This window comes from Polyodon spathula, chromosome 2 (assembly GCF_017654505.1).
Source record: "Polyodon spathula isolate WHYD16114869_AA chromosome 2, ASM1765450v1, whole genome shotgun sequence".
Taxonomy (NCBI): Eukaryota; Metazoa; Chordata; class Actinopteri; order Acipenseriformes; family Polyodontidae; genus Polyodon; species Polyodon spathula.
Genome location: NC_054535.1, coordinates 29,789,194 through 29,816,987, shown reverse-complemented (window position 1 = coordinate 29,816,987; position 27,794 = coordinate 29,789,194). Strand labels below are relative to the sequence as shown.

The 27,794-nt window shown below is 36.0% G+C and overlaps 1 protein-coding gene across 2 annotated transcripts in view; it reads right to left on the bottom strand.

The window, feature by feature from the left end:
* Positions 1–24,154, bottom strand: part of LOC121295112 (transmembrane protein 131-like) — a 54,931-nt gene extending 30,777 nt beyond the window's left edge. The window contains exons 1-4 of one of the 2 annotated variants that reach the window (XM_041219521.1): positions 23,927–24,154; positions 23,171–23,241; positions 21,251–21,294; positions 1,048–1,116 (exon numbers count right to left, since the gene is read on the bottom strand). In XM_041219521.1, the coding sequence (XP_041075455.1) occupies positions 1,048–1,116; positions 21,251–21,294; positions 23,171–23,241; positions 23,927–24,053 (311 nt within the window). In that variant the 5' untranslated portion in view covers positions 24,054–24,154. The remainder of the gene's footprint in view (positions 1–1,047; positions 1,117–21,250; positions 21,295–23,170; positions 23,242–23,926) is intronic. The other variant, XM_041219530.1, reaches the window with a different exon arrangement.
* Between the last annotated feature and the right edge of the window lie 3,640 nt (positions 24,155–27,794).

Below are 27,794 nucleotides of genomic sequence, written 5' to 3'. Positions count from 1 at the left end.
CAGAGCCCCTGAGAGTGTGAACCTCAACCTCTTTAGTGAGTTATAGACTGCATAAAAAAAAAAAAAAAAAAAAAAAAAAAAAAAAAACACTTCTATATTTGGACAGCCTCCCTCTTCACTCTGATGTGCTCCTAGTTCTTGCGATTACTCAGCACAGTAGTGCTTGCAGATTACTTGCTTTGAGTTTTACCATTTGGTCTGTAACTGTAGGTGCATGGACATGTTTTTAAAGTGAAGGGAGTGTAAATGATATTACACAGATTCTGACTGCTAAAAGCAGAATGGATTCTTAAACAAAAATGTTTTGCTCTTTCTGTTATTCCCTTATAAGCATGTTGGTGGTACAACAAAGGGTACACTGTCTGTTGGCCAACAAAACATTACTTTTAAGAAGCAACTATATTAATACAGACACCTCTGAGAATTAAAAGGATCTCACTAGCATTCTGAGTTCTGAACACACACATATTTACACAATCAATGCTGTAAATACACAGGCTTTTTAACTAGAAATGCTAGGTTTTGGGAACAAAAATAAAGCATACTTGGTAGGATACTTAAGAGGTATGTCATATCACACCAAATTATTTGTAACAAGAAGTGGCAATGTGAAAAAGATCCGTACTTGATATGAACAGAGGTTAAAAACAATAGGGAAGAGGGACAGATCTGTGTGCTAGTAATTACTGTCCCTGTCAATCAGATAAGGTTTTTTTAAATATGTGTATTTTATCTCAGTGCTATATGTTGCAGTAGGTGGTAGCTTTAAGACACCTATAAAATAACACCTTAGTAGAAGCAGGTTCTATTTGTAGGAGCAAGTTTTACCAGAGGTCAAAATAACATGTTATAGAATCACCTGAATCTGAAGATCCCCCAACTTATTATTTGGTTATTTAGGTGGCACACTCAATGGAAAACATTTACAGCACAGGAAGGATGTGTGAATTTGGTTGCAGCATCTTTAATTGTGAGCAGGTTCACATCCAGATAGGATACCCAAGTCACTGGGGTTATTGTTATGATTCTCACGCAGACAAAACTTACTGTGTTCCAAAGTCTAGCACTGACGGCTGGAAGTACAATGTTCTCCCACTTGGCACAGTAAATGATGAGCTGGGGGAACAAAAATAAGTACTGAATTGTTAGAATCATCTATAAGTTTGTACAAATTAACACCTTGTGAGAAACAATCCTGCTTTGTATGATTGGAAATTTAAAAAAAAAAAGTGGAATAAAAAAGTCTGCAAAAGCACGTACTGGAGCTCCAAAAAAATAAGGCAGTGCAACTTTAACTACTGAAGACTTGAAAAGACATTTCAATACCACCATTTCCTTTTAATTTTTTTATGCCATACTTGAAAAGCCTGCACAGTTCTTGCCGAATTTAAGTTTTTGGATGGGCACAGGATACGAGTATAATATACAGTATAATATAAATGTTCCGTTATATACAGAGATACATAATAAGAGCCAGATATTTGTGGATAACCTTGTTGCACAACTAAAAAGTTAGACCTCCATATAGAGTGGGGAGGTCTGCAGAGGATATTTAGTTCAGTGTTAGAAGACCAACCATATGCTATCCAAATATCACACTGGCCAGCCTTGCTCTCACTGAGGGCGCTGGTCATCCAGCTAATTCTAAACACTAACTCTTTCACAGTCATCTGCAATCGTGTTTACATTTCAGGTACATTATTTGAAATGCATTTGACCTTTTGGTAATCAAAATAATCCAAACTATATAAAAAGGCTTCCTAAAAGCCTTGTATATGTTGGATATATAGAAACACCATCTTATGACATCTTCTCTTATGTAACCCTAATATTAGTCCATAATTTGTATAGTACTATATCCTTAAAAGATACTGTATAGTATTTAGGATTAGTGTATATACAAAGATGCATATACAAATTGAGTGAAATGGCAATACCCATAACAGAAGTATTAAAACCATCAAGTAAAATGCTTATAAAACACTACTTTTCACAGGATAAAAGTTACCTTGCAAAGGTAAAACCTAAAAAATAGACTAGTAGACAATTTAGCCATACTGTTTTTAAAAGTGTACTGTTTTTTTTTTTTTTTTTTTTATTTAGAAATACACCACAAAATAGCAGGAACATAAAATGTGAATATTTATTTTTACCAAATGTATTTTTGATTGGATATATGCTCTGTGCAATATGTGCCCCCACCTTGTAAAAATTATTTTAAAAAATTAAACTTGATCCATAAACATATAAGTAACAGGTTTTAAAAAAAAAAAAAACCCACATCCATTAAATAAATAAATAAAAAGTCTACTTTTACATATAAAGAAAAACGCCCAACCACCAACGTTGGAGCCTTTAGTCTAACTGTAACGGCTCGTGTGTGTGTGTGTGTGTGTGTGTGTGTGTGTGTGTCCGTGCATCTTCTACTGAGCCACCAATAACATCTTGCAGCTGCTGCCATCCCACTGCCTGCCCTCATTTTGGTTTTTAAAAGGGCTGCCCTATTTTGACAGTGAAGTGCATCTTTGGGAGACTAACTGCTGTGCATGCTCAGCATGAGCATGCATGATTATTACAACAAGCTTCATGATTTCAACTCCTTTGCAGCTCTTAAAGTGTGTGCGAGTGTATGTGTGTGGGTGGGGTGGGGGGGGGGGGGGGTTAGTGAGTCGTGACTACTATTCTGGTTTCCATTTCAGTTATAGCAGCATTATGCAAGATGCACTCAGTTCAGGAGGAAGACCGTGAACATAGCTGTGCAAAACATCAGTAAATGATTATTTAAAAACAACACAAGCACCAGGTCAGGATCTTCCTGATAAAGCAAACAAAACACATACATATTAAATAAATAAAACAAACATTCTGATATGCTTCTCGTGAATAAGAAATACAAAACTATGTAAACCATAAAATTGCTGGCAATTCTCTATGCAGAACCTCATGTGCGTTTGAGAGGGGCTGCACAGCAAAATGTTTAAATGAAGAAAAAAAAAAAAACACTTGATGGTTTCCTGTGCTAACGGTTCAACATGTTATTTCCTACCTTCTCTCACTGAACTTTATTTGCGTAAAATTTCTGCACTACTGTCCTCTGAAGAATGCAAAGCTGTGTACAGCAAAAGTTGGAAGCAAATCTTTTGCTAAAACTGCTGCAGCTGCTCATTTAAACTCTTAATACCTTCCAGTGAGGGTTGATTTAACAAGGAGCTGTACAATACTGAATCGATGCCACAGCATTACAACTACATAGTGTTATCAGAACCGCAGCTTGGCTTTGCTTATTTCAGTATTCTGATGCTGCTTCTATTCTAAATACCATGTACGTATAGTTCAGAAATAGATGGCTTCAGCTTATTCAAATCATTCTATGCAATACACAGAGTGAATAGTTCTTTTTTTCGTGTGAAGTGAAAAAACACGATATAACTGCAACATTTGAGTTTACATATGATCTATATAGCCAGTTTCAATACAATACAGTATATTCTATCTGTATTTGTTTTTCTATTAATCTTTTGTCCAATTTTTTTTTTTTTTTAAACTACCAGACTTTAGTGAATACTGTATTGGTGATTCATTCTTTGCTGTGACCTACAGAAAGACAGCCTAGCAGGATTTCATACCAGATCCAGTTTGATAGTCTCCTCCATAATTTAATCTTCAATATGATTTAAAATGGTGTTCAGGCAGAGGTACTATACTTCGCACTAAATCATGCACAAAGATTGGAGATTCCTGGACCTGACAGATACTGTAACCACACAAAGCACCATCAATGACTGTGTGCCTGTTAATTTATGTGAACTGATTACTTAACTAGAACTGATGGCACAATCCTAGCACAGTATGAGTAATCACCTTTAAAGCAGATCACTTTTAATGGTCTTTATTTCATAGAAGGTAATTCAGTGGCTGCTGCAGCACTAGTGACAGGATTTCATTCAGAAAGGAATTAGTTTACAAGCAGTTTCCAATAGAGTAAATGGAAACTTTTTACCGGGTATTAAATAACTGTATGAAATCACCTTTTGAACTACAGTACACCACATGTGGAAACATATTTTTAGCCTTTGCCTCTTCAGCGTATGTTTGAACACCAAGTGTGAATATTATCACTGAGGGTCAAGATTATATTTTAAAACCTGTTTATGCAAAATAAAATGAACTAGCTTTACACCATTCAACAGTTTATTAATTCAGTTAAACAGACACCTAAAAATGACCTGAAAATAAAAACAAATAAAAAAAAGCTTCACTTTTATCCGGTTGTGTACTGTACATTACTATACAACTGAATTAACTTGAAGGATTAATGACTGATTAATGAGTCCATTCTAGTGATCTAAACTGTGGAGGATCAAAATAACAGCATAAAATTTGACTGCCTGACGTTTCACATATTTTTTTATAAATAGAAATGGAGGCTATATATACCAGCTAAACTGACCCCTCTACGTGTTACAGTAGGTTACAATGCAGATATCTGACATTAAAACAGACAACTTCCTGTTTGTTTGAAACTCAATAACTGATAATGAAGGGAAGTTTTTCCTGTCTAACAGACAGACCATCTGGTATAATGAGAACTGTGGCATTTGCAAGCTAGCCACTGCCTGTCATTGTGTTGTCCAGGCTTTCAACGTCTGTCTTCACCATTAAAGAGGATGATACAACCCAATCTAAATGATCATGATTCAGAAACTCACCCGCTGGGATCTACAATAACTCAAATCCAAAACCCTGTAGCATATCCCACTGAGCCATTGTGATTGGCAGATACTGAATGCATTTTATACTTGACAGCCCTTTGGATTATGCATAATTTTTGTTACCGCCTATGCCAGTTCTCAAAGGTCTCCCAACATTCTTAAATGGAACCCACCCCCATGAAACAGTTCTGTTAGTTCCAGATTTCTAGGATTTCTTATACTACATTTACTTATCAGACCAAATCTACCAGACAATTGTTATTAAAAGAACAATTAATTAAAAGAACAGGATATTAAAAAGTGAGCCACTTTCACAATCAGTGAGGCAAAAGGTTATGGTGCATTTGAGTTGTGAAAACGCTTTTGTAAAGGGTTAAAAAATTATAATATGCAGTTTATAAACCAGAAGTTGGCAGTTAATGTTCAAACAATCAAATTTGCTCATAATTAGAGTGATTTTATTTATTTTATTTTTTTACCCTAGTAAAAACAAAAAAAAGGTCTTGGTGGATGTGTTCCACTTTTTCCTGCTGAAACATGTTAGCATACCTAAAACCTCAAGGCTACTTTATTTTGCTGACTCTTCCAAAGATGCATTTACTACGGAGGTACTTGAAAAACTGCAAGTTTCACACAGTTGTCTTAATGTAGGTGAATCCAGGTCCACAAACTGAATAAGTTCTCTCGTAGTTTCTAATATACTAAAGGGTTTACAAGACCTTGGAAATTAATCTTGCTGAGAAAGTGGGGTCAATTTAATTATATAAATACTGACACATGTTACTATAGCTTAAGTGTCGAAAGCATACTGATCTCACTTCCTGTAAAAAATAAATAAATAAATAAATAACAACAAAAGTGTGAAACAGGAAACTGAAGTCAATTTTATTGTTGCTCGAGCTGGTGTCTTAGTCAAACATCACTTTCCCTGTATACAATTAAAACAAGGGCAGTACAAGTCATTTATATTTTCATTTTTCAAAACTACAGCAGCTAAATTTCATAGCAACCAGGGCACTCATATTAATGGCAAATCTTCTAGCGAGATCATGTTTTACAACTGCCTGCTCAGTTTAAATATCTATGTCAAGGTATCTGCTACAGCCAAAGATGTGGCAAACCACTTATTTATGGCTAGTGCAGTGTACATAGGGTCCCAGTCATTTTACTGCTGCTAACTAACATCCCCTACAATAAAAGCATAAAGAAGTTTTACTTACTTAGGGGTAAAAAAAAAACCAAAAAACAACACACTGGTTCGGGCTAAAACTGAAATACATTTGTTTAAATAAGAAAAACAAAGTACGGCAAGAAACCATAATGTTACCAACTTTTACACATTACATTAATACAATCAAGGTCAATTAAAAAAGTACGAGGAAGTGTTTTGGAATTGGTCAGTTTGCATGGTGTGCACCTGTCTGTAAACCGATGTCCCTAATTTGTAGTGTAGCAGCAACTAATCGATGCATTGTCTGTCCTTAAATTTCTCGAGCTTCGATTACATATTGGTAAACATCAAATAACCCATTTTTAAGTCTCCTGTTGCGGGTTTTGCATTAAATCCTTGAGTGTGCTTTTTTTAGTGCTCTTATGGTAGATAAAAAGCAAGTTGCTAGGATACGCACTTTAGGCCTCAACATTGGCATTGGATATACCCCCTATAAAATGAGCTGAGTTGCTTCACTGGAGTCGGTGCATATTTTTTTGCACTAAAAAGTGACAAGAACACATTATACACCTTTTATGTTACATGCAACCATTTCAAAAGAATGCCAATATTAAAATCTATCGATTACCTTCTTTTGTTTCAAAATATGTTGTTTGGATTATTATATAAAAAAAAAGCTGAAATTAGTACAGTAGTTAATTAGTCAGGATTTATGAGATTAAAATGTTTTGCTATGCTTTGGACTTGAAATGTTAACAGTAACGAACAACCTTAGTTCAGATAGAAATGACTTCTGTTAAAATATAGTATTTTTTATTATTATTACAATGTTAAAGGGACATCTGATGCAGACGCACGCATATTCTTTTCAGTCCTTTGTATTTCTTTTTTTTTTTTTTATAATCGGAAGTGTTCTAATTTGAATGTAAGCTATGCCTTTTTGTTTATCTATTACGCACAACAGTGTCGTAGTTATTGGATCTTGTTAAAGAAAAAAAGGTGTGTTCTTTATTTTGAAAAATAAAACGTCAACGCATTGATTATCGTTGACAAATGCCTATACGATAATCAAATAAGAAATTAGTTTGCAATTGCACAACTACTAATTTAATCACCAGATAGGAAAACTAGTTGAACTCCATGACAGTGCATAACTTTTTTGTTTAAGGTTTGATTTTAATACCTTATTGGAGCTGTATGGACTAATATATTTCAACTTACCATATACATACATACAAGAGTCTGTGCCTGGCTACCACAGGTTTCACTAACATAGTTTATTTATTCTATAAGTGTGGGTTACAAACACTCCAATTCTCAAATTAGTGCCCAGTGTAATCATGGTCATACTCATAAATTATCTGCACGGTAAGTCTGAGTTCTGTCGCTGTCACTCACACGGAGGACCTGGCAAGTACAATCACTTCACATGCTTGATACGGCAGCTTTTCAAAGGTCACCCAAGGACAGAGCAGTTCTCTAAAGGAATGGGAAAAAAACAACACACATGCACACACTAGCTCTTGTACGACTAAACAAAACGAATGGACCTGCTTACATGACCCGTCCCACAAAGTCAACTAGCCTAACAATACATACACTTTACATTGCTGTCTTGTACTATCCTGGTTAAATCACAATCAATGCGCAATGAAGTGTGAGTTTTTTGTTTTTTTTTAAACCTGCAGCAACCTTAATTCAACCTTACTGGATTGGAGACATGGGTGTGGGTGATAGCTATGCATTTATTAAACTTTGACAATTGCAGCAGAGTGGAAGCTAGTATTTAAACACAGATGTAGAACAGGGGGTGTGAAAATGAGCACTCCAAATCTGTATCTGTCAGCTTTGCAGATTATCACTGAGAGGCAATCCATCAAATAAAGTAACAACAACTGTAACCATCTTATAAGAGTCTTAACTCTTTTCAATAACGGCATGAATAGATGTATATCTGAGTTTTTTTGTTTTTTTTTCTGGAATTGTGATTTTATTGTTTATGAACTAAATTTGTTTATTTGGTTTTGTTCTGATTATTTTTTATTTTATTTACAGTAAATGTTCTTTTCTATCTGAAACAAAATATATGCATGCATATACAGAGCCTATAGAAAGTCTACATCCCCTTGAACTTTTTTCACGTTTTGTTCTGTCAGTGCCTCAGAGTTTCATGATTTTAAATGAGGATTTTTTTTCCACTTATCTACAAACCATACTCCACACTATTAAGAGGAAAAAAGTTTTTATTGAGAAAAAAAGATTACATATTAAAGATACAAAACAAAGATTATAATTGGATAAGTCTTCACCCCCCTGAGTTAATACTTGGTGGAAGCACATTTGGCAGCAATTACAGCTGTAAGTATGTTGGGATAGGTCTCTACCAACATTGCACACCTAGATTTGGCAATATGAGACCAACTGTTCAAGTTCTGTCAAGTTCCTTGGGGAGCATTGATGGACAGCAGTCTTCAAGTCATGCAATAAATCTTCAATTGGATTTAGGTCGGGGATCTGACTGGGCCACTCAAGGACATTTACCTTTTTGTTCCTTAGCCACTCCAGTGTAGCTTTGGCTGTGTGCTTTGGGTCGCTGCCATGCTGAAAGGTGCCTTTCCATCCCAGTTTCAGATTTCTTGCAGAGGGCAGCAGGTTTTCCTCAAGGACTTTTCTGTACTTTGCTCCATTCATTTTCCCTTTTTATCCTAACAAGTGCCCCAGTCCCTGCCAATGAGAAACATCCCCATAACATGGCTCTTGGTGGTGCCATACATCTTCCACATCTTAATAATCACCTTGACCATGCTCCAAGGGATACTCAAGGCCTTTGATATTTATATATATATATATATATATATATATATATATATTTTTTTTTTTTATACCCATCCTGTGATCTGCACCTTTCAACAACTTTGTCCAGGAGTTCTTTTCAAAGTTCCTTGGTGCTCATGGTTGAGTCTTTGCTTTGAAATGCACTACTTAGCAAAGGGAACCCACAGGAACTGCTGAATTTATCCTACAATTTAACACAGGTGGAGGCCACTTAACTTGGTGTGTGATTTTGAAGGCGATTGGTTACACCTGAGCTAATTTAGGATTGCTATTACAAGGGGGGTGGACACTTATCCAACCAAGCTATTTCAGTTTTTATTTATTAATTTTCTACAAATTTATAGAATATTTTTTTCACTTGGAAGTTGTGGGGTAGGATGTGTAGATAGATGAAAAAAAAAAAATAAATAAATAAATAAATAATGCATTTTAATTCCAGACTATAAGGCAACAAAAGGTGAACATTTTGAAAGGGGGTATAGACTTTCTATAGACACTGTATACATACAGTTCACTTTCTAATGCTTTGCTACAAAAAATGGAAAGAAAGCTACATCAAATTCATGTCTTTATAACCACTCTTAGTCTGGTCAAAATCTTAGAGAGGTCTGGAAAATGGAATATAAGGCATTTTGTGTTAAAATGTGGTAAACAATGGATTCCTAATCATTTTGACCTGCTGAATCCAAAAATGTTGTACACTAAGTTGAAATTTGTGTTCTTGACCCTCAAATTAGGAAAAACTAAATAGTCACCAACAGTACTGTATACCTCTAACTTCTGAAACAGCTTATTTTTTTTATAAAGCTTCTTATGGGTAACTGGGAGAAGATTTCAGCAGGTTATTGAAGGAATGCATTTATTCGCTCAATCTACTTTTAAATCCGGCATTTTGGCTCATTACTGTGTTGTGGGGAGACGCTATGTGCCAACAGTGATTACAGTACTTCTTTGCAGGTATCACACAGTTGCATTGACTACCTCTGCAACCAATACCTTAACCCTTTTTGAGCATGCCATTTGCAGTATGAAAGCTATAGTAGAATGTTTTTAGATTTCTGGGAGATTTGTTTGGCTCTGCAGGATGAAAGAAGTGGGAGGGTGGAGGCGTGTGCCCCTGGGGTTTCTGTTAAGAGCTTGTTACTGTACTTACTGAAGCACTGTTAATCCACTTTAGATCACTGGCTCTTTAGCAAAAACTAGGCCTAATCTATTGAAAGCATAGACAGGTTTACTTTATCAGTGCTACTTGTGCATTTGAACTGCGGTGTGCTGCCAGGCGTTGTATTTCTCTTTCTTATGGTTTAACTGCCAATCTGTACTGCCTGTCTGTATTGGTATGTATTCAAGTGTGAGTGTGTGTTGGTGTTTGGGGGTTGGGGAGTATAAGACACAATAGGAAACAGAAAGTGCTGATTGGCTTAAGTCTGTAGTTAAAGCACAACAAACGTTTTGGAGACTGACAGAAACAAATACCACGTTTTATGTGTCTTTTGAACTAGTTCAAAATATATTGCCTGGCCCCACATTTATGCCCCTTTTACTCATGAAATGATGAGAAATTATCCATTCATTAGCGGGGCTTTGCCCTCTTGCACAGGAGATGGCAGCGATGGCTCCTCTCCCTCTTGCACTGGAGAGGGCAGCGATGGCTCCTCTCCCTCTGGCGCTGGAGACGGCAGCGATGGCTCCTCTCCCTCTGGCGCTGGAGACGGCAGCGATGGCTCCTCTCCCTCTGGCGCTGGAGACGGCAGCGATGGCTCCTCTCCCTCTGGCGCTGGAGACGGCAGCGATGGCTCCTCTCCCTCTGGCGCTGGAGACGGCAGCGATGGCTCCTCTCCCTCTGGCGCTGGAGACGGCAGCGATGGCTCCTCTCCCTCTTGCGCTGGAGACGGCAGCGATGGCTCCTCTCCCTCTTGCGCTGGAGACGGCAGCGATGGCTCCTCTCCCTCTTGCGCTGGAGACGGCAGCGATGGCTCCTCTCCCTCTTGCGCTGGAGACGGCAGCGATGGCTCCTCTCCCTCTTGCGCTGGAGACGGCAGCGGCGGGGCTTTTCCCAACGGAGCTGGAGATAGAGGGAGCCCTGCCAATATCTGCAGCCAGCTAGCGGATTACTATGACTGCAATGTCTGGGAGGGACACTGGGATTATTTTGTAATCCACACAATTTAAAAAAAAAAAAAAAAACACTCCTGGTCTGACGCTTGGTGACGCTGTCGTCCTGTTTCTGACACCAACTGTGAACAGGATGGCTTTGCAGGAGTGACGTCAGACCAGAAATACATACTCTAAACAATGAGGAACGGCGGTGAACCTGTGAGGATACGGCATCCAGTTTTATTAAATAATAATAAACAAACAAAAAGATTTAAACAAAACACACAAAACAAAAGGGCGCCACACTTTTGTTTCATACTGCAGCTGGCATGCACAAAAAGGTTTAAGGTATCGGTTGCAGAAGTAGTCAATGCAACTGTGTGATACCTGCAAACAAGAACTGTAATCGCTGTTAGCACATAGCTTCTCCCCGCAACAAAATAAGTAAAATAAATATTTTATAAAGATTTTATTCTTTAATGTTTGCATATCTGGTGATACATTTTCAAACATAATTATATAAAGTATTAAAATAAAATCAGAACTGATTATATTTAGCCTAGAACAAAGAATTTGGGGGAACATGATTGAAGTATTTAAAATCTTAAAAGGAGCAGAGAAATTAACTTGGACCTACTTCAAGCACAGCACTGCAACCAGGACAGGTGTTGGAGATTAAGTGGAGATAGACTTAAGACAGAGGGAAGGAGACACTTCATACAAAGTGGTGAGGGTATGGAATGGGCTACCTAGTCATACTGTTGAAGCAGAATTACTTGGATCCTTTAAGAGCCAACTGAGTTTCTGAGATTAATCAGCTACTAGGAACTGGACAAGGATGGGCCTAATGGCCTCTGCTTGTCTGTATATTTTCTTATGTTCCCCTTTTTAGAAATTACAGAGCCACCTCCCAAAGTAATTCAATTATGTCTCTGCCCAGATATTTTCTTTTTTAAACTACTGTAATTGTATTGTTCCCACTTAGGAGAATTCTGACTAGTCAGCCTGATGCAGGCAGAATGACAGACAATGAGCAACAATGGGAGTCAACCTATTGCAGTTTTCTGTCTGTCTGCATCAGTTGGAAAGCATGTGAATGAGCTCATTTTTCTGTACTACAGTACCTGTTTTCAACGTAAGTCACTCTCACACTGTACAGCCTGTGTACTCTAATCTGCATGACCTTCCACAAAAGGAAGAAAACAGAAATGTGCAGAAATAACGCTGCACACTAGAACTTTAAAAAAAAAAAAAAAAAATTGATAATCCACTTCTACTAGAGAATGTTTTTCTCTATTATTTAATGTTATGAAGTACCTTCTGTTTTTGCAACCAGTCTAAAACAACACTATTTTAATTTGGATTTGCAAGACGTGCTTTCATCTAAATCCTGACTGTTGTCAGCATCCCCCCCCCAAAAAAAACAAAACATTATGCTGTTTAGAACAAGACATGATGACCATGTAATCAGTGTTGTAGACTGCACACCACACTGGTGCAACAGATCTCCAAAAGTAGAAAGATTTCTGAATTCTGGAAAGGCAGCATACAACCAGTCACAGCTATTTTGACCCCATAGTCTACCTTTCTGTCCATTGTTCATGAACGACCCTTAAAAGATGAAACCCAGCAAATCTGAAGTCAGCTGTGAAAAAATATTTTAGTACATGCTAGGGTAGACCATGATCGTGTTGAAGTTCCAAGTACAAATAGAAACAGCGAATCAGCTGAGGCTACACAAAGCAACTGATACCAATGCTTTGTTGTGTAAAGGGAAAACACAGAGATGCATGTATAAGGGTCAGTTTCCAGCTTACAGACTTAGGCTTTATTTACACAAATTCCAACATCTTAGAAACAGAATGTCTTATTGTGATTTACTAATGAAGTGGTTTATTTGTAAATCAAATGTTACTTAATTACATTAAAAAATTACCACATGAAACAACTTACTTAGGCTAGTATTTATGTCTCAAATGTTGTGAAACTGACACTGCTTAAAAAAATCTGTAGCCAAGCAACAAGAAGGCTACCTAGGCTTTGAATCTCAACTCTACCACTGACTGATCTTGGGCAAAACAATCTCCCCGCATCTTTAAGATATAAACCTGTTTAGAAAAAGTGCAACACTTTAATGGATATATCTCAGAGGGATAATCCTGGCAAAATGTAAAAACAGTGAAACACCAAGCATCTTGTGATTTGCATTGTAGAATTCAATTTTTTTCCTTAACTACATCAAAAAAGTCAAACGTCAACATTAGCACATTCTCCATGCCCCTCTTGTGGTTTAAAGACCAATGTACTTTATTAAAACAGTACATAAATTAAGGTACTGTATTTTTAGCACAAGGTCTGCTGCCTATGAATGTGATACTATTGGCAAGGTTTCTATGTAGCCTGGAAACATGCCTAAACAAGGCAAACAAAGTATACTGTAACTCTCCTATTTTGCCTCTATGAAGTTATGGCTGAGAAACTAGTAGCAGCAACCGGGACCCATTAAAACACACACAGGCTTAGATACACAGTAACCTAGGAGTGCAAACCCCTTATTTAGTAATTTACCAACACCACAAACTAAATCTAAAGCCACATCCCCCTCAAATACAAGCTTCCACATTCTAACATCACTTCCCCACTGTACTTTATAGTACAAACATGTGCATAAATAAAGTACAAACATGTGCATAAATAAAGTACAAACATGTGCATAAATAAAGTACAATCTTGGAGATTCATCCGTTACATCATTCTTTTATTAAAGAATAAATGACATATGTGCTTATGCAGTACAAAACAGTACCTTTTCAGCCTAAATACAGTTTGCTCTATTTAAACATCTAATGTTGCCATTTTAACAAGTCCAAACAACTTTCTGTTTTAATTTTAAATGGATGCTTTTGGATGCACTCATTCTAATATTCATGAAGCCCCGTATTATTGTACAATAGAGCCACTTCAAAGCAGGAACACAATGTTTTACAAGGTAAGAACATTTAAAGGAGCAGAAACTCACAGATCTACTAGATCTATGAGCTAAGCAATACCCAAAGTGGATGTCATGTCACCTCATGACCATCAATGTGAAAAACAGATGAAGTGTTACTTTTTTCTTATTGCAGTACAAGTAAATCACAAGAAAACTGTACAGAATACTAAACAGCACATTAGAATTACAGTAAGCATGCAGTACACTTAGGGTTGCCAACTGTCCAGTTTTGACCTGGACATTCCACCAATTGGCATCTGTGTCTGGGTGGCAGGAATTACCAAAGCCTGGACGCCCTAATGTCTGGTTTTAAGTGAAACGCATATGGAACACCAACCTTCCTTTAATATTATCTTTGACATGCATTAGTTGCTATAAAGATTTCCACTATCATATTAGAAATGTAGTATTGTACATTAGTATTGATCTGTACTTTCTACTTACTCAAATACTGGGGAGGGACAATGAACATATCTACATTATGTAAACAATCCAATACAGTACTGAGCTGATGTGTGATTCACTGGATTATAAAGTCTGAGGATCCTTCACTCTGATCTTGAAAATCCATGTAAACATGCAGCGTCATGTCGCCTCCTTGCCAAATTTCGCATTTTTGCGTTTTCTATTGGTATTTAATCATAATGTTTACTTGTATTAGTTTTGTTATTTATCATCTCTGGATGCTTTACATTACACTGATTTGTGTGTGATTAAATACACAACCTTTAAATACAAATATAAATAAAATATAGTTTCAATATGATATATAATGGTAATTAAACCACAACCAAATTTTAGTAATTATGTTTTCCTCCTTATACTTACACACAACCGAAGGTGTTTTGTTTTGTAGTTTTTAACATGTATTAATAATGTCTGTTAATATTTATTATAGGGCAGGCAAAATTTGCCATGCTATAATCGCCGCAAAATAATTATGACCATCAGACGGGCTTTTCCTAAAGTATCAGCTATTATTTTTCTGGATTGCAAGTTCGATTGATAAAAATATCAAGAGCACAATACTGTCATACTGCATGATTATTGATTTGTACTAGGATCTGGTGGTTTTGTGTTAAACTATTACAGTATACTACAGTTTTGATAGACCTAGGCTGATTGAGAAATATGTCTGGGTTTGGTCTGTGGAAAAGGTGGCAACCCAACATACAGTCACTAATACATGAAGTTGATGTTACGAGAGTACAAGAACACAACAAACTGTGAGCAAGTTGAACGATCATACGATACAGGAGAACAGCCCATCATGCTTCTGTTCTGCTTGACTGAACTGTAGCCATTGTTAAGGGTTAAATAATGTTATCAGAAACTGTAGCTGACAGTTAATTCAAACGTGTTGTCAAAAATTATTATGCCAATTGCAGAGGTGGGTGATCTTTCAAAAAATATCTCATGATATTTTAAAATGTTCTCTATATATTATATATATATATATCTATATATTATATAAAAATATATCTATATATATATAGATATATATATATATATATATATTCCAATTGTAAGCTAAAATATAGAACTAGAAAGTACTTTTAAAAGCTGCTTTAATATAACCCTACAGGCCCAAACACTTCTAATACTGTATGTTTAAATCATTTGCAAAACATAACATACTTACATACATACTTTTCACATATTATATAGGCAAATGACGGGGGGATTAGGCTTACTCTTTTACCATGGATTGTATGTATATACACAAAGTACGTTTATTAACATACAACAGCAGAAATGTTGGGCAAGTAAATATAGTTTAATATTCAATATTACAAGCAAGTAAAAAAAAAAAAAAAGTTATATAGCTAGTGTAATGCGGCTCACCCTAGCAAGTGACATCGAAACACCACAAGGTACTGCTTTAACAGAATAGTAACCAGGACGCTACGTTTTAGATTTTTAACTACTGGCCCCTCGGGCCACTGAGCTAGTGTTTTTACTGCACCGGATGCAATTTTATCTGGCCCAATATATTTATATATTTTTTCATGATGGTTTTTATTTTCAGTATGTTTCTAACTGTGTGGTAGCCAAAGCGAGCCCACATCTCAAAAGAAAGCTGCTAAACGAAGCCTTTCAATATATGTTACTTCAGCCATTTAACATGTATATAGCAAGTGCTAAACGAGGTATGGTAATCCAACCTTTGGTAACATTGAAATTAGAAAGGTAATTTAATGTTATGATGAATATAAAGACATACTAAATGTTAAGCACAACAACACAGTGACTATAAGAAAATGCAAGATATTTGGAGTTGGAAAGGAGTTATTTTTTAACTCTGGACTGTAGTTCAATGTAAAACAACTACTGTTGACTTTCTATGAATGGATGGAGTAACGGCAACATTTGCACTGACCATTAAAAGTACAACCAGGTATCCTTGTTTTGAATTATTTACAGGTTATTGAATAAACAAAGTAACTTGACTGCGACATCTGATGTCAGTACTTGATGGTTAGTTGTAATTAGTAATATTAAACTACTGTAATGTTGGAATGTATTTTCTATTTTGGTCAGTTTACAATATTTACACTGAGATGATGTTATAAATATTATTTGTTAGAATTAAACAGATGTAGAATATTTAGGTTGGTATATGATAGGTGTTATTTTACTCTGAATACACTACAGCAAAAATTATTATTTGGTGGTTTGCGCAATATTATGCTACTGTTGCTTTAATAAGAGATACACGCTGTGACATTGCTGCTCATTGTGTTCGGTGTATTTTAATTAAGTAAACAAAAGAAAACTTGTGCCTAAGGAAATAGGGTACAGAGCGAAGAAATCTCATCTTGGACATTGTTTGAACACTTTGTGAACCCAGCTAAACTTTACCGGCATACGCTGTTATGCTGTCTGCTTGTGCTCACACATTTGCCTTTTACTCTTGGTAGTGTAAGGGACCAGAGTTCGGGTAATCGATTACACAAAAATGCTGCACCATGTGTATTCAACTAGGAAACAATTAGAAATTCCCATCCCTAATCCTAATAGTAAACACTATTAAAACAATATTCATTATACAAAATAATAACAATCCTACTTAGAGCATTGTCGCTTTGCAAGGAGCTTATATCAGGCTTATGTCTCTGTGTGTGATTACGTCACCTACCAGCCCTGCTGCTACCTACCCCCCATGCACGCTACAATAATTTAAAATTACCTTTTTTAAAAACTTTAATGTGACGCCCAATTGATTAAATGGTTGACTTGACAATGAATAAAATAACATGAGTTCTGGAATTAAAAATTGAAATAATATACGGTAAAACAAATATCAATCTGTACTACCTATTTACCTCCCTATGAAGTTCAAATGGATCAGTCCAAAGCTTAATACTTTCAGTTTGCGCCATGCACAAGAAAAGGGTTGACCAAAAACAAATTTAAATTGTCATTAAAAAATACCAAACAACAACAATACCGGTACATCGCCCAACCCTAGCCAATTGCTACATTAAAAACACTGGTTCTGCAAGGACAAGAGGCTAAAGGTGACTTGCCAAACAGATAAATCACCCACTGGAAAAAATGTATTGCCTCCTTTCGTATATATCTTGAACTGCTAGTCAAAACCAACTACTGTAGTTCTGCAAGCTTTTTAAAACAGCTAAGGACATACAAGGTTATTAATATAGGCAGGAAATCTGTGATTTTAATGATTTCTATCAGCCAAGTATACATGTTCTGTATAACTCAATTGTTGTTTCTTCCCCTCTCCCTCCTCATACACAAAGAACCTCGGTGTCACCCTCGACTCCTCCCTCTCAGCACATCTCTACTCTGGCACGCTCCTGTCACTTCTTCCTCAGCGACATACACAGAATTCGCCCCTTCCTCACCGACTATTCCACACAGCTCCTTGTTTAGGCCCTGGTACTGTCCAGCCTTGACTACTGCAACTCCCTCCTGGCCAGACTCCGCTCCAGCTCATCCAAAGCTCTACTGCTCCCCTTGTCTTTTCCCTTTCTCCTCCTTAAGACACACCTGTTCAGACAGCATCTGCAAACCTCACAACTCTCGACTGTACTGGACTCTATGGCACCCAATTGTACCAGTACTTGCATCATATTGTACTTGCACTGAACTGCTCCATACCTTGCCGTATTCTACTACTGCTCTCAATTATAACTACTTCCTGTATTCTGCATTTGACTTTACTCTTATAGGTATCTGTATTCACATTTTTTGTAATTGCTGTTATTTTAAATCATTTTCACCCACTCATTATACTTACTACATGCTCATACTGGATTTTACTCAAAGCAAATATTTTTTACTATTTTTAACTGCTCTTAGTCAAACCCACTCTTGCATGTAATTACATACTGTAATCCCTATGTTTTGCTCATTTGAATTTGCTTTTTTGCTCCTGATTTTATTGTAGTTTTACAACTGCTCTTATCTGTAATGTGCTATTCTGTAATGCTATACTTTACAATGTGATACTTTGTACTGTGATATTTTGTAACAACTGTAAGTCGCCCTGGATAAGGGTGTCTGCTAATAAATAAATAGTACTGTATACAGTCAATTCTCATAAATACGAATTTCAAGGGACCAGCAAAAATCTATCAAATTTGTATTCAGAAATCTAACGCCAAATGCACAGCGTCAGTTTTTATTTAAGTTATAGTAAAACTGAAAGCAAATTTAAATTACAAAACAATGAAAAATATTATAAATTTAAAAAGTAGGCTACTGTGTGGTTTATTGAAAATACAGCTGTAAGTGAACTTTAAAAAGCATACGTTGGAAATGTACTGCAGGGTGCGAAATAACCGAAGGACCAGTGGCAGTTGCCGCAGTGCCCAAGCTGCTTTTGCCGAAATTCCTCTCAAATTAAAAATAATAATAATAATAATAAAAAATAAAAAAAAATACTTACAGCAAAAGTTGCCTGCAAGACCGCCAGTCATTGCCGCTGGTGTCCCTCAGCACCGACAGATCTAATCAACAACCTATTCACAAACTTGCTCAGTCAGCTGGCCCATTCTGTCACAGTTCAATTTAATTTAATTCTGTCTAATCTCGTCCTCCTTGAAAATAACTCATTATCATAATGTATTATTGTTGCCATTCTTTTAACTGTGCACCTCCCAGGACTAAGCCACAAACAAGACATACTGTACCATTGGTTAATGACGGGCAAACAGAGGGAGGGACGCTGTTAAACTAAGCTTAATATGACCGCGCCTCCAGGAATTTTCAATCACACCTGTTCACTGGCAGTGAACTCCTTTCACGTCTTCAGTGTATATACATTGCTAATTTATATAGACATTAGCATGACCGCTGCTGTTTTGTAACAAAACACCAACACTGAAAATGAACACATGCTAGGTAGATAATTATTAGTTTTGCTCAAATTCTTTCATCAAAAAAAAACAAAAAGCAGCTATGACATGGTTCAAGTAGCAGCTTTCTGCGTTATGAAATGAGTAGGAGAAATAGCATAATAGTTAACCAAACATAATCTTGAAGTACATCGATTTCTGTTTTAATTTATTTCTGTGTAATACATTCTCACTACCTTACGTAGTTTTTCTTTTTAAGTAGTAAAACGTCTGCTTTCACTAAAGGAGTTAGAACGTGTAGTATGCTTAAAAAACATTATTCAGTTTTTTTTGTTTTTGTTTTTTTTCCTGAATCAAGTGTCCAGCAATGCACCGCAACAAAACTGTAACTCCTTTGCAACTGTACATTTCAAAACTATATGTAGTCTCTCAAATGCAAATACCTAACACTACGTACATCCTGCTGTTCGTCACTGTGATGCACAGCACTCGCCATTGCCTGACCAAGTTTCTAGTTCTATTTATAGTATTTGTTTTTTCAAAGTTGTGTTGTTTGTACAGGTTGCACAGACACTACTACTTAAATTCCAGCCACGAGCAAATCTTCAGCCAGTTTTCCTGAAAATCTATCTTTAACTTTCCCTTCACTGACATTGCTTAGTTTAGACTGTATCTAAGCCTCTAGTCTAATCTATGTATTAGTCATTGGTGTCTGAACGAGTTTAGTAAAAAAAAAAAAAAAAAAAACACCCTGAATATATATATTTTTTTGCCCAATTACCCTTATGTTGTTTTTTAAATTTGATTTTTTTTTTAATACCATTTTATTTAAAATAGAAAAGTTTTTTTTGCTTGTTTTTTTTAGTAACAATTACTGTTTGAATCATTCAGATAGAGTAGAGATAGAGTAAGTGCACTAGAGGCTGTTGCAGGTGTGCCTACCACGAAATATAACCCACCAGACCAGCATGACACTGATAATGTGATATTAGCATACAAGAGAGAAACTTTGGTACTGCAACAGGGAGATATAAGGGTGTGTGCCGAATTATCTCTCGACTGCAACGAAGAGACTCAGGGTGAACTCCGGCACAAAGTTATCTTTCAGAAAAGCATATTAAAAAGTATGACGGGTCAGAAAATTGTTGCATTTCATCAATCCCATGTTGGACCCCAAGAAAGCTGTATAGTATCCTACTTCAACAAACAGGCATTGCTTACAGTAACAAATCTTAGGAGAACACTTTACATTGTATTATTTACCAGTTAACCACTAGAGCAAGCTGAAATGTGATTGCTGTCACAGCCCTCCACTCCCCCAACATACTGACATCTCTTGTATCAATAGCCTTGTGTCAAGAGGTTGACAACTTCACGACATATCAGGAATATGGTCGTTTTTAGTAGTTTTCAAAGTAAAAGCATTTAGGTTCTTAAGGAAACTGTTACAAACATTTGTAACACTTCATTTGTAACCTTAACCATGAATTCACAGCTATACAGCAATCTACAAATGCAATAACTGTATGCTACTTACACTTGTGTACTGTACATGTTGACAGAACACTCTGGTGTAATTTCAGCAGCTTTCTTTTTATGTATTTTATAGTTTAAGTGCTCAACTGCTTTATGTCAGAAGTTAATCATTCAGCCTGCTGCTGGATGCCATTGAAACAAAAGGATGCTGGATTTTGAAAACTCAAATGGGGCTTTACTAGAAAAATAAATCTCCCCACCCCTATACTGCTCTCTGATAAATTGTATTAACTTAAATACTACCCACTACACTACAAATCATCATTGCATGCTACCCACACATAGCAGATGAAGCCAAACATCTTTGCTGCAGATAAACGGGACTTCATTCTGCAATCTTCTGCTTATTTAAAAAAAAAAAAAAAAAAATCTGCTCTAAAGGGCAAACCAGCATTGCACGGCACATCCCTAGTGACTTTTTCTATTCTATCAAATCTAAACTTAGCAGCTTGGAATGTAAGCCTGTGAGGACTTTTGCTCTCACCACTTCCCCACACAAATCACTGTTTTTTTTTGGTTTTCTCTTATTCAAACTGCTACCACAAGACTTTGTTGCACAGTTTATATTATTAAATAACTTTACCCTTCTTCCTGCAGAAGGTCTTCCGTGCTCTTCTCAGCCTCAGCCTAGAAAAACAAAACAGTATAATTCTCGTTATCAGCTCAGATCACAAACAAACATTCATAATACAATGGGCAGATCACAAGCATGTATAAATTAGTTCAGAAAAAAAATAAAATAAACACTAGCCAATCATGTTCATACTGTAGAGAAATGATGTACACTGCATGTCCCTGCAAGTTCTTTCTGGAAACGTCAAGGCAAATAAAATCTACTTTTTCTTCAGCCCTGCAACCACGCAGTTAATCCTACCCAAAGTCCAAAAAACCTAAACTTAAAATGAGGTTTCCCTTCTAAAAGCTGACTATGGTATTTCTGAACAGTATTTCTACAGTTTTACCGTGCTTTTCCATAGTTTTACTATGCATTTACAATAGTTTATCCTGGTTTGCCATGCTTTATTACTTTGCTATGCTTTTACTATGGTCAACTTTTATAAGGGTATTCAAATCATTGTCAAATGTTACACTGATTTAGTGTACCCCACACCTATTTCAACGTAAGCATATTAGTCCTTGGAGGATCAATTTTCCTAGAAATACTGGTCATGGAAAAGACATACAGTATAACATATCAAAGGCCATTTCCATACAAACAGCACACCACCGAAAATGTGAGTAGCAACTGGACCCTGAAATGTCACCCATAAACATCAGCTGATCTAGTCAACTGGCACAAAACCTAAATTCCAGCTCTGCAGCTTTTACAAGCTTTCCTAAAAGACTTTCAAAGTTCTCAACTAAAAAGTCATAGCTTTTTAGAAGCTTATTTAGCTTATTTTTTTAAATTAAACTACAACTTTTTAATATGATTAACATGCCAATAGTTTGTAGAGCTAATTACATTATTTTTGGGCTCAATGTAAACTTCTACATTATTATCTCATAGAACCAGAGATGACACGTAGTTACAGCACGTTACTTCTGTTTAACATGTACAACCTTGCAAACCACACCTAATGGAACAATGAAGCACTAGTATTTGTATATAGAGGGCAGCAGCACAATGCAAATGGCATTCAACTGCCAATATATTATTAGTTAACCTTGCTGCCATCTTGAGGTTAAAAGGTTACAGACAATGACAAAATCCATTCTATGCCATTTATAGGTCACAGCTTAGTTTATATATAAAACACAATAAACAGACATGCTAACAACAGTTTGGAGAAAGAATATTGCATCATGTATGTTTGAAACTTTAAAAACTTTCCCAATAGGAGGATGGCAGTTCCAGCAAACCAAGACTCAGTATTATTCCAAACTAAGGAGGTGTTGCTTGCCAATGCCAACCAATAAAGACCCTCCCTGTATAACAGGCAAATAATGCAAATCATCTCCCCTGAGAAGTAACTAGCCTAATGTATTATTAAGGTGAGTTGTACCTTTGACAACAGATAAACACAAGTCAAGCGATATTGTAGCGTTTCAGACGCTAGGCCATTCATGAATACGGACATGCAAGCCCAAGCCACATGGTCATTAGTCAAACAGGTGACTCAGCCCATTCCTCCCTGGTCTCTCCTTATTACCATCAATATAAAAAGCCTCACGTGTAACTTGTGATCAAGTAACAAACTATGTGTATGTATATATATATATATATATATATATATATATATATATATATATATATATATATATATATATATAAACCCTGTCATACTCCACTCAAGATTCACAAAGATCGAACCTGCCATACATACATACTCCAGCACACACACATCTCAACCTCTCTAACTTGCTCCTACAGATGATCTCATGAGTGAAGCCTGTGTTCTGCTTTTTCTATTTGTCTGTCTTGCAATTTGACACTGAGGTAATGTACACATTTTAGTTGCTTTTGCCACTGCCAAAAAATGCTGCAATGAAACTTTCTCACCTGAATGGGAAATAATATGCCCACTTCTTCAGCCTGCCAAACTTCCACCAAGCTGGACATCTGAGTAAGAGCTTCGTTTGGAAAATAAAGTTCATAATTAAAAAGGAGACACAAAAGGGAAAGTAAACGATAAGGAAATAACCCTGGAGGATGAACCTCGTTTTCTTCCTTTTTCATACATATATTAAATAGCAACTACACTCTCAACACATTTGTATTTAGCTATTGTTTTGCTCAGTAATAGACAATGCTTTACAATCACGATACCATGATGCACACGGTTGTTATTATGATATAGACAGAATCGATAACACTTTGCCACACAATGTATCAAATGCTCCATTACAGTACATTATTTTATCTGAAGAGTATGAATTATACTGAAAAAAAAACAAAACAATGTAAGACTAAATGTGATAGTCTTTTTTTTTTTTTTTTAACCAACACAGGAAACACACACCACTATGCACAACACACATGAATATGTTCAGAGCACACGGGGGAAAGCGACCCGTAACTTTGACAAAATAACTGTTATTTCAAGACGTTTAACGTCCTTAGATTATGCATGAAACTCTTATGTCTAAGGTATACACACACACCAAAAAAACATTCTTTCTTTCTGTTCACAAAAACGACTTCTGTTTCACTAGCCCAGTTAAATATTCAAACAAAATACACGACCCGTTGTGAGCTCTTCTCCTTTCAAAAATAATCAAATGTGGACATTTTAAATATATATTTGTCCTCCCCAACCTTGTAGTTGTGCTTCTCCTTGGTGAAAACAGTGCAGAATGAGTTGTAGCAAGCTGCACAGCAGCAATTTGATCCATGTTTTTTCATGGCAGTGGCTGCCGTGCTGCAAGTCCCATAGCCCCGCCATGCTGTTCTTGCTTACTGCTTACTGCTTTCTCTCTGTCTGTGTCTCGCCCGCCCTCTGACTGAATGTGAGAGAGTGTGAGGGAAGTGAGTCCAGGAGATAAGACTTCCACCGTGCGCAGCAAAACGTTCTGCTGCCTGCTGCAGAGGGACATGCACAATAACCTCAGAGCACCGCCTAGAAATGAGACGAGATACAGAGTAAGAACAAGCACAGAGTAAGAACACATCGGCTTAAAAATGACTGTATAGACTAGTATCATATAAAAATAATTTGCAATAGTATATATCTTGTCTTTCTTTCTCATATATCCTGCGGATCTAATTCGAAGAAAGGGGTATACAACGCCATGTCAATTAACAACTGATCGGATCCAGTAGTTGATTTGATCAGTATTGTCTAAAAAAATGGGCAGTAGTATTACCTTTGCATTACCCCTAGATAAAGTTACTGTATTATTATTATTATTATTATTATTATTATTATTATTATTATTATTATTATTATTATTGTATGTATTTATTTATTTATTTGATTGTGGTAAAAAAACAATACACATGGATACTGTATATAATATACAGTAGTGAGAATTAGCTAATCAAAATGTAAAATAAATGTTTTCAGAACGTATTCAAAAGGGAGCATTAATTTAACAGCAAAGGCAAACATGGAGCAGAGTGAGGCTATATTTGGCATTATCAGAAATAAAACCTGCACTGCACTCTTCCAAGGTACAGCTTGGTGTGATTGGCTAAGAAATGTGCCAGACAACAACCCCTCATTACATCATCCAAAAAACAAAATTACAGCCTCACTTGAGGGCTGATTTTGTATTCATTCTTCATCTTCAGCACAGGACATGTTTTATGCTTACAGTATTACACCCAGCTAATTATTTGGTGTAATGTGGACTACACAACAATCCCCTCAAAGGCACAAAAACTAAGCTTGTATCACCTGATCTGTACTGAACATGTTATGTAGATGTTTTGGGACCGAACATGAGCTGTTGAACAAGATGCTAGAATATTCACTGTAGGTTGTGCACATTAAAGAGTGCATGGCTCTGAGTATTAACAGTTATATGCATCCTATCAGCCTTCACAAACACTGTTTTGTAATCAGCAGAAAATATAAAGTAAAGGACAAGAGAGGCACTCTGCACACTTCAGAATGGTAGAAGTATTTAACTGAAATGTGTGAATATGCGGGTTTCATTTTATGCACCATTATTAAAGTTGAGGAGGTTTCTATTGTCAAATGAGATATCACACCGAACACACCAACTCCTCACTCATACATACTGCAGGGATTTGGTTATAAACTGCAAACTCCAAAAAGATAACATTGTCCTGTTTGCTTTACTTGTGAACTGTAGTTTGTACACACCCACATTGTGTTTTAATTTATCAACACATTATGCAATAGGTCTGGGTGTTGGTCTGTTGATCCATGATATACACTCTAAATTCACAGATTGCAATGCTTTAGGTGCAGTGTTTACCACCGGTACAGAAAGCCAACCTGTATTTTTTCCCATAGGAAAAAATATACACCTATGTGTTTATAAATATCACTTTTGCTGGAGATATTGTTGTTGTAACTTTGCAACATATATATATATATATATATATATATATATATATATATATATATATATATATATATATATATATATATATACATACACACACACACACACACACACACACACACACACACACACACACACAGGGAGCAGGGAGAGGTTTAATTTCCTCCCTGCTGAGAAAAAAAAAAAATCATGTGCAATAATTTAATTATATTGGTGTTAATTGTTTTATTATTAATTATCCCCTGCACCTGGTGATTATTGTAAATTAGAGCCAGGTGCAGGGTATTTAAAGAAAGCAGCCAGTGTACTCAGGGCTGCTGCTGTGTGGAGGACTTGGTTGATGGTGTTTTCAACCGTTATGAAAAAAGGTACTGGCGAAAGCCTTTTTTGTGGTGTTAGTTTGTGTAACAGGTAAACTAGCTGTCCTGTTTTATAGTTTAGGTTCCTGTATTGGGAGTTAGTCAGTGCTCTGAAAAGAGCTAGGTGTTTATTTTGTTTTTGTAAATATTAAATGGTGTGTCGGTGCTGATAAACTTCCATATCTGTGTCCTGGGTCTTGCATTGACAGGGGCAATAAATCGTGGTGAGGTGCAGTTGTGTTACTATATAATAACTTTTTTTTTTTAAGCAGGAATCTTTTTGAAAGTATCTGGTGTTGTAATTAAAAAAAAAAAAAAAAAAAAAAAAAAAAAACTGCATCCTTTGAATTAAAGGAAAAAAGAAATGGATTTTAGAAGTACTTTAACTGATGTAGTTGAGTTCTAGCTGAAATGTGCATAGTTAATCTGTCAAAGGCTTTCTTTAATCATCTTGCCATAATAAACACAGAGTAATCATTATGATGCATAGTACTCATTTCCTGGAATTTGTTAAACAGCACTCTGGTTAAAGGTTTGCCTGGAGACTGATGACGATACGCACAGAAATAACCAAGTACTGTAGCACTAGATTTCCAAAGCCTTCTGGCTTCCTCTTGCTATATACACAGCATTAAAAGTATCTAGGTCATTTAAATGGCATTATAACCACAACAAATGATATCCTTGTTTCTTGTTTTAGAATGTGAATTCAGAATTATTATACATATGTTTAAAATAAAACAAATATATTGAATCTTTTGTGTAGGTTTGTTATTTAAGATAGATTTGATATCTTATGTAACTTCCAATGTGTCACTAATATGATTAATTTGTTTGTAAAAAAAAAAAAAAAAAAAAAAAAAAAAAAACCTTCAGTTATTATAAAACAATAGAAGGCTGTACTGTAAAAGTAAGCCTGTCTTAATGTTAAACATTAACATCATGAGAATTTGACTTTTTTTTAAACTAGGTGGTGTGATCATGTGGTATTAGTGTAACTGAATTACTTTGTTTTCATTCCAGGTGTGATGACAGGGTAATCTTCCATTAGCTACAGATATCTGTTTTTCTGTGATAAAAATTGCAGAGGCAGAATTCATTCTTTAAACTGTAGTAACCTACAAACAGAAACACACTAGTTATTGCTCAGAGATAGTTTACAAGAACTAAAGGTTTGGATATTTGCTGTGTGAGAAATTCACCCACTGTATAGTGTGTTGGAAACTTTCCGCATACTTTCAATTGAAAGTGCATAGTTGTTTTTCCAGGAAATGTTTAAACAACTTCTACAAAGAACGTGCAATCATAACCAGTATTTTGTAACTGCTTATCTGGCATACTTAGTAAGGGCCTAAATGTGATTAAATCATAGGTGTGACTGTCTGATTACTACAGTTACATATATATATTTGTTTACCAGTATGGTTAGCAATATCTTGGCATTAGTTTAGTGGTGTGATGTTTTGAATGGAGTTAGCCTACATCTATAAAGGCCTGCAAAGAGTTAAATTGGGTTTTGCTAATGCAGTAGTTCTCATTTTCAATTTAAAGCCGGGCAATAGAGAGCACATTTGTTCTGCAAAGGCTTCCACTGAAAGCACACTCTAAACATATCCTGAAATGTACTTAAACTCCAGTCACACATTACATTTTTACTTAACATGTCTTGCAAAAGCAGATTGTTTGGGACAGTGTACCCTGTATGACTAATACTGACGATTAAGGAGCCCAAAGTCGCTGAGGATTGTGTGCAAATGAGTACGTGTACTGATATTACTGTACTTTCATAAC